Source organism: Berghia stephanieae, chromosome 2 (genome assembly GCF_034508935.2).
Source record: "Berghia stephanieae isolate SIO BIC M18660-M18661 chromosome 2, UCSD_Bste_1.3, whole genome shotgun sequence".
Lineage (NCBI taxonomy): Eukaryota > Metazoa > Mollusca > Gastropoda > Nudibranchia > Aeolidiidae > Berghia > Berghia stephanieae.
This window is the reverse complement of record NC_088361.1, coordinates 109,591,131-109,600,031: the sequence shown is the minus strand read 5'-3', so window position 1 is coordinate 109,600,031 and position 8,901 is coordinate 109,591,131. Positions and strand designations below refer to the sequence as shown.

Sequence of the window (8,901 nt, the reverse complement as noted above, 5' to 3'; positions counted from 1 at the left end):
AATCACTTCCCTCTTGTGTCACTTTCTTTTTTTTTTCTTTTGACTGTCAGATTGTAAAAGGATTTTCTTTTTTTTTCTTTTTTGTATTAGTTTCAGAATTTCTAAGATTTAAATTTTTTGGGAGGGAGATATTTTCAGTCATTTTTAATGTCACGAACAACATTAATTGATGGCTTAGAAAAATACTGTAAACAATAGAGTGAGAAATATCTGGGTGAGAGTGGAGGGGGGGGGGGGGGGGGGGGGGGGAGAGGAAGGGAGTGCTTGTGGGAAACCAGTCATAAATGAAAATCTTACAATATAATGATAATGTACTTCAAAGCCAGCTGTTCGAAAGCTGTGCAAGATTTTTATCTCTCCAAGTTTCCATCCATTGTGTACAATGTAAAAAGATCGACGAATTCAATGGCATAAAATTTGCATTGCATTGACAGGACACGGGGATACAACACCAGCTGCTGATGGGTTGGTTAATAAATTAAAAAAACATTTTTGCATTGCTGAGATGGGAGCATCAATGATTGCAAGCATCGTCGTGGTAGTTGTTGTGTCACCACTCAAATCTCTTACTTGGCCATCTGTAATGAGACTAAAACTACATCTAAATAAAAACCAGTGATGTCTTTTATCTAGTTTTCTGGTTCTCCTCCCTCAGCTTCGTTGCCGTTGTCATTGTCTGCTTGGTTCTTCTTTTCGATGAGTCGTTGGGCCACAGCAGCCACCAAAGCGGCTCCCTTGCCACTGCCGTCGTGGGACAACATCATTTTAAACTGGGGACAAAAGAAGCAACGATATTAAAATAAATAAAGATTTTCTTGTTTGTTTGTGTTTTAGTATTATGGCACGTACCCTCAAGCAGAAGGCCACGAGAAACATGGAGAAGAATTAAAGAAGCTGATATACAGAGAAGTGGTAAGACCTGGAATGAGATAAAAAAAAGTTAGCTCAGGATAGAGAAGGATGGAAACTGTTTGTCTGTGGCCTATACCCTGACCCAGGGTGAAAAAGGCAATGATGATGATGATTATTATGATTATGGCACGTGTGATACATTGAGCTCACTTCAGAACCTGTAAAAAATTAAAGAAAATGGGATCGTTTTAAAAATTCTGGATTAATAATTTAAAGCAATATGAGAAAAAGTAAGACAAAGATGACTGGTTCAGATAGGGGACAGAAGTAGATTCCAAGAGTGCATAATCAGTGCATTAAGTTTGAGATCATCATCAAGTCCTAACCATTCACAAGCACAGGATCATCAAGTCCTAACCATTCACAAGCACAGGATCATCAAGTCCTAACCATTCACAAGCACAGGATCATCAAGTCCTAACCATTCACAAGCACAGGATCATCAAGTCCTAACCATTCACAAGCACAGGATCATCAAGTCCTAACCATTCACAAGCACAGGATCCTACTGACAAGAACAGCTTAAAATATTAACAACAACAAAAAATATCATCTCCAAAACTAATACTATACATTGACTGTTTCAGCAAAAATATCATCTCCAAAACTAATACTATACATTGACTGTTTCAGCAAAAATATCATCTCCAAAACTAATACTATACATTGACTGTTTCAGCAAAAATATCATCTCCAAAACTAATACTATACATTGACTGTTTCAGCAAAAATATCATCTCCAAAACTAATACTATACATTGACTGTTTCAGCAAAAATATCATCTCCAAAACTAATACTATACATTGACTGTTTCAGCAAAAATATCATCTCCAAAACTAATACTATACATTGACTGTTTCAGCAAAAATATCATCTCCAAAACTAATACTATACATTGACTGTTTCAGCAAAAATATCATCTCCAAAACTAATACTATACATTGACTGTTTCAGCAAAAATATCATCTCCAAAACTAATACTATACATTGACTGTTTCAGCAAAAATATCATCTCCAAAACTAATACTATACATTGACTGTTTCAGCAAAAATATCATCTCCAAAACTAATACTATACATTGACTGTTTCAGCAAAAATATCATCTCCAAAACTAATACTATACATTGACTGTTTCAGCAAAAATATCATTTCCAAAACTAATACTATACATTGACTGTTTCAGCAAAAATATCATCTCCAAAACTAATACTATACATTGACTGTTTCAGCAAAAATATCATCTCCAAAACTAATACTATACATTGACTGTTTCAGCAAAAATATCATCTCCAAAACTAATACTATACATTGACTGTTTCAGCAAAAATATCATCTCCAAAACTAATACTATACATTGACTGTTTCAGCAAAAATATCATCTCCAAAACTAATACTATACATTGACTGTTTCAGCAAAAATATCATCTCCAAAACTAATACTATACATTGACTGTTTCAGCAAAAATATCATCTCCAAAACTAATACTATACATTGACTGTTTCAGCAAAAATATCATCTCCAAAACTAATACTATACATTGACTGTTTCAGCAAAAATATCATCTCCAAAACTAATACTATACATTGACTGTTTCAGCAAAAATATCATCTCCAAAACTAATACTATACATTGACTGTTTCAGCAAAAATATCATCTCCAAAACTAATACTATACATTGACTGTTTCAGCAAAAATATCATCTCCAAAACTAATACTATACATTGACTGTTTCAGCAAAAATATCATCTCCAAAACTAATACTATACATTGACTGTTTCAGCAAAAATATCATCTCCAAAACTAATACTATACATTGACTGTTTCAGCAAAAATATCATCTCCAAAACTAATACTATACATTGACTGTTTCAGCAAAAATATCATCTCCAAAACTAATACTATACATTGACTGTTTCAGCAAAAATATCATCTCCAAAACTAATACTATACATTGACTGTTTCAGCAAAAATATCATCTCCAAAACTAATACTATACATTGACTGTTTCAGCAAAAATATCATCTCCAAAACTAATACTATACATTGACTGTTTCAGCAAAAATATCATCTCCAAAACTAATACTATACATTGACTGTTTCAGCAAAAATATCATCTCCAAAACTAATACTATACATTGACTGTTTCAGCAAAAATATCATCTCCAAAACTAATACTATACATTGCTGTTTCAGCAAAAATATCATCTCCAAAATTAATACTATACATTGACTGTTTCAGCAAAAATATCATCTCCAAAACTAATACTATACATTGACTGTTTCAGCAAAAATATCATCTCCAAAACTAATACTATACATTGACTGTTTCAGCAAAAATATCATCTCCAAAACTAATACTATACATTGACTGTTTCAGCAAAAATATCATCTCCAAAACTAATACTATACATTGACTGTTTCAGCAAAAATATCATCTCCAAAACTAATACTATACATTGACTGTTTCAGCAAAAATATCATCTCCAAACTAATACTATACATTGACTGTTTCAGCAAAAATATCATCTCCAAAACTAATACTATACATTGACTGTTTCAGCAAAAATATCATCTCCAAAACTAATACTATACATTGACTGTTTCAGCAAAAATATCATCTCCAAAACTAATACTATACATTGACTGTTTCAGCAAAAATATCATCTCCAAAACTAATACTATACATTGACTGTTTCAGCAAAAATATCATCTCCAAAACTAATACTATACATTGACTGTTTCAGCAAAAATATCATCTCCAAAACTAATACTATACATTGACTGTTTCAGCAAAAATATCATCTCCAAAACTAATACTATACATTGACTGTTTCAGCAAAAATATCATCTCCAAAACTAATACTATACATTGACTGTTTCAGCAAAAATATCGTCTCCAAAACTAATACTATACATTGACTGATTCAGCAAAAATATCATCTCCAAAACTAATACTATACATTGACTGTTTCAGCAAAAATATCATCTCCAAAACTAATACTATACATTGACTGTTTCAGCAAAAATATCATCTCCAAAACTAATACTATACATTGACTGTTTCAGCAAAAATATCATCTCCAAAACTAATACTATACATTGACTGTTTCAGCAAAAATATCATCTCCAAAACTAATACTATACATTGACTGTTTCAGCAAAAATATCATCTCCAAAACTAATACTATACATTGACTGTTTCAGCAAAAATATCATCTCCAAAACTAATACTATACATTGACTGTTTCAGCAAAAATATCATCTCCAAAACTAATACTATACATTGACTGTTTCAGCAAAAATATCATCTCCAAAACTAATACTATACATTGACTGTTTCAGCAAAAATATCATCTCCAAAACTAATACTATACATTGACTGTTTCAGCAAAAATATCATCTCCAAAACTAATACTATACATTGACTGTTTCAGCAAAAATATCATCTCCAAAACTAATACTATACATTGACTGTTTCAGCAAAAATATCATCTCCAAAACTAATACTATACATTGACTGTTTCAGCAAAAATATCATCTCCAAAACTAATACTATACATTGACTGTTTCAGCAAAAATATCATCTCCAAAACTAATACTATACATTGACTGTTTCAGCAAAAATATCATCTCCAAAACTAATACTATACATTGACTGTTTCAGCAAAAATATCATCTCCAAAACTAATACTATACATTGACTGTTTCAGCAAAAATATCGTCTCCAAAACTAATACTATACATTGACTGATTCAGCAAAAATATCATCTCCAAAACTAATACTATACATTGACTGTTTCAGCAAAAATATCATCTCCAAAACTAATACTATACATTGACTGTTTCAGCAAAAATATCATCTCCAAAACTAATACTATACATTGACTGTTTCAGCAAAAATATCATCTCCAAAACTAATACTATACATTGACTGTTTCAGCAAAAATATCATCTCCAAAACTAATACTATACATTGACTGTTTCAGCAAAAATATCATCTCCAAAACTAATACTATACATTGACTGTTTCAGCAAAAATATCATCTCCAAAACTAATACTATACATTGACTGTTTCAGCAAAAATATCATCTCCAAAACTAATACTATACATTGACTGTTTCAGCCAAGGACTCCGGCAAGGACAAAATAAACCCCAAGTAATTTCATCCACAGAAAAATACAGAAAACAACCTTGAAAAGGAAATATAGGGCGATAGAAGTTACCTCCCTTTGTGGTCTGAAAAAAGGTGCTAGATTTCACTCCAGCTAGATTTTTTTAAAAAACCAGTTAACAACCATACCCTGGGAAGACAAAAATTTTTTTAATGGCCACAAAACACGTCCTTCAAATATCGATCGAATTAAATGACCCTCATCATGGTAAGAACTCTCAAAGCTGTGACCTCGCCAAGTGCTAATAAGAAATTTTAAAGTAATAGTGACTAGAAATGTCAATATAAGAAACCGTGTCAATTGTCTTCAATGAAACATTTTGAAAATAACCCAAGTTTCACATTTTTTATTATAAATCAATTTTTCCGCCACTCAAATACCCCGGCATAATACCATAGTGAGACAGTGGGTGACATATTTAACCATCCTCTCACCTTTAAATAATAACATAATTGCCTTGTTTAGGTTTTTATACTTCCTAGTTTAAAAATTCACTTTTAAAATAGCTTTATATGTAATATTTTAAGCGTCATGTGAATTCATTATATTAATTGTTATCATCTTTATTTTTGCCCTCTTAAAAGTATCCACCTTGTTCTCCATATTAACATTCTTTATCCACCTTGTTCTCTAAAATTGCACTCTTTATCCACCGTGCACTCTAAATTTGCATTCTTTATCCACCCTGCACTCCAAACTTGCACTCTTTATCCACCCTGCACTCTAAACTTGCACTGTTTATCCACCCTGCACTCTAAACTTGCACTCTTTATCCACCTCGTTCTCTATATTAACACTCTTTATCCACCTTGTTCTCTAAACTTGCACTATTTATCCACCCTGCACTCTAAACTTGCACTCTTTATCCACCCTGCACTCTAAACTTGCACTCTTTATCCACCCTGCACTCTAAACTTGCACTCTTTATCCACCCTGCACTCTAAACTTGCACTCTTTATCAACCTCGTTCTCTATATTAACTCTTTATCCACCTTGTTCTCTAAACTTGCACTATTTATCCACCCTGCACTCTAAACTTGCACTCTTTATCCACCCTGCACTCTAAACTTGCACTCTTTATCCACCTTGTTCTCTAAACTTACACTCTTTATCCACCCTGCACTCTAAACTTGCACTCTTTATCCACCCTACACTCTAATCTTGCACTCTTTATCCACCCTGCACTCTAAACTTGCACTCTTTATCCACCCTGCACTCTAAACTTGCACTCTTTATCCACCTCGTTCTCTATATTAACACTCTTTATCCACCCTGCACTCTAAACTTGCACTGTTTATCCACCTTGTTCTCTAAACTTGCACTCTTTATCCACCCTGCACTCTAAACTTGCATTCTTGATCCACCCTGCACTCTAAACTTGCACTGTTTATCCACCCTGCACTCTAAACTTGCACTGTTTATCCACCCTGCACTCTTTATCCACCCTGCACTCTAAACTTGCACTGTTTATCCACCCTGCACTCTAAACTTGCACTCTTTATCCACCTTGTTCTCTAAACTTGCACTCTTGATCCACCTTACTATCTATATTTGCACACTTGAAAATATCCATCTCAATCACAAAAAGTGGAAAAATCAAATGGAACCCACATTTATCCCTGGTATAATTAGAGCTTTTGTTTTTTCCATCATCAAATCATGGAAGAATGGGTGGAATCGATACAGAGAGCCGTCGATCCCCACCGTCACTTCCTTCTTGTTCATTCTGTTCAACAGACACGCAATACCTGCGGAGAGAGATCCATGAGAAGATTTTTGTTATAGAGTAAATGAATATGACATCTCTTAGCTGTTTTATTAGTTTTTAGACCACCAATTCGGTGATTAGTTCTCACTAAATTATCTTCCAGGCTATAAACTTTAAAAGTTGCACATCGTTTTGTGTGTTGGTATGATTGATCTGGTGGGCAGAACTGTTGATATTTTACTTAACACATACCAAAGAAACAATCCTCATAGGGGAATTGAATTTCATTCTTCCATTGCAACTTGGCACAATATTGCAAAGATTTCACCAAGATAGTTGAAACAGTATACTCTCTCTCTCTTCTCTCTTCTCTCTCTCTCTCTCTCTCTCTCTCTCTCTCTCTCTCCTTCCCTAAAGCCATGCTGCATGGTATCGAGAAATTCTTAGGATCCTAAATATTTCACACAGGGCTGTGTATTATTCGTACATGGTCTAATTATTCGTACATGGTCTAATTATTCGTACATGGTCTAACTCAAAATTTGTCCATTTTTTTTTTTCTGTCCAAAAATTTTATGAGACATTTGTGTTAGTGCATGACATAATCAGTCGGAAGGTGAAAATTTTGGATTTGCATTTTTTGCATTTTCTGAAAGAATATGCTCACCAGAGCATTTTAATCTTTATTTGAAGTAAATCGGGTGATTTTTCATGAAATTATGGTCAGATGCATGGGAAAGGTATCCAGCAACCTTTCTCAAATTTCATACTTTTTCAACTTGACTAGCTGAAAAAATATTTAGAAGTGGAATTAAGCTTTGATATACTTCCCGAAGATCTACAAAAAGGGTTAATTTAATCATTTATGACAAGAACTCATTTTGGATAAAAATTGAGCTTCTAACTAAACGTGGCAATATCTCAGTTTAAACCTTTTCAGCATCGACTGATTATGTCATTCAATGTTACATTTAATCAATTTTATCACTTTGAAACAGGGTAGTATATTTTCTTATCAATAGCATCACATGGCAGGAAGGATGAGACACAACGCCTGCAAGGCGCTATTTTAAGCAGAGACAAGCGACAAAGTCATATACTCATTTTACAACTGGGTAAAGTGAGAAAATGGGAGTAAAGAACCTTTTCAAAGGCCTCATTTTTGTGCTGCCCATAACTGGAAGAGGAAGCAGGGACCTAGAGGTCGCACCACAAAACTGCAAAGCTGCAAAGTACGGCCAAGTAGAAAACGGTAGGGGCTGCCTGAAGCCGGTGATCGTAAAATACTAATGAAAGAGTGAAAATGGAGAGGCTTCGTATGGGAACAAAACAGACAATGGACGTTTCGGGTACAAACCCTTCGTCAGCACAACAGTACACAAATAAACGTGGAAAACAAATAAAATATAATGAAAAATAACTAGTATCGTCTGTACTCAATGGTGGTTGCAGTATGAATGAAATGTTAGCGTGGCGTGGGTAGAGGATAGGGTGCCCCATGGTGTGATCAAATTGATGTGTCTATTTTGTTCCCATACGAAGCCTCTCCATTTTCACTCTTTTGTTAGTAAAGTACGGCCAAAAGACCATACATACCAGAAGACGCCAAATAAGCAGCCCTCTTTGACACCAGGCTACACACGTGTCTGACTAGACGACAGTCTTGCTCTGAGTGGCTTGTGATCTCCAACTCCTCAAATATCTGCTTGGTTACTGTAAAACTGTCAACGTCATCCCTGAAACAAAGAAGGAAGGGCAAATCATTTCTACTATTTTGAAATCGCTTTTATTCCTCTTAAAACACCGACTACCACACGACAGTGAACCAAAATACACAGACTTAAAGACCTCTGGATTGGAAACATCAACTGCAATGATCGACTTTTATTTACAATTCATAGAATTATTGTGTGAATGATCAAAGGAAGATAATCAGATAATATTTTCATTGAGTTTGTTAAGAATTATGTCCCCTTATTAGACCCTAGTCTTTTATGTTAATTATATTATTTGTTACCTATATTATTGTTAGTACATTGCCCTTGTCGTTTATAGTTGTTTTCCCTTTTGGCTATAAAAGGAAATACTTTCAAAATAAAGTCTT

General features: G+C 33.9%; 1 protein-coding gene across 1 annotated transcript; it reads right to left on the bottom strand.

The window, feature by feature from the left end:
* Positions 1-629: 629 nt before the first annotated feature.
* Positions 630-8,533, bottom strand: LOC144966222 (hexokinase-like; the record flags this gene model as incomplete). Its single annotated transcript, XM_078902399.1, is given in 3 exon segments — positions 630-770; positions 6,701-6,837; positions 8,394-8,533. Coding segments are annotated over 3 exon segments (418 nt in total), but the record flags the coding sequence as incomplete, so codon positions are not given.
* Positions 8,534-8,901: the final 368 nt, after the last annotated feature.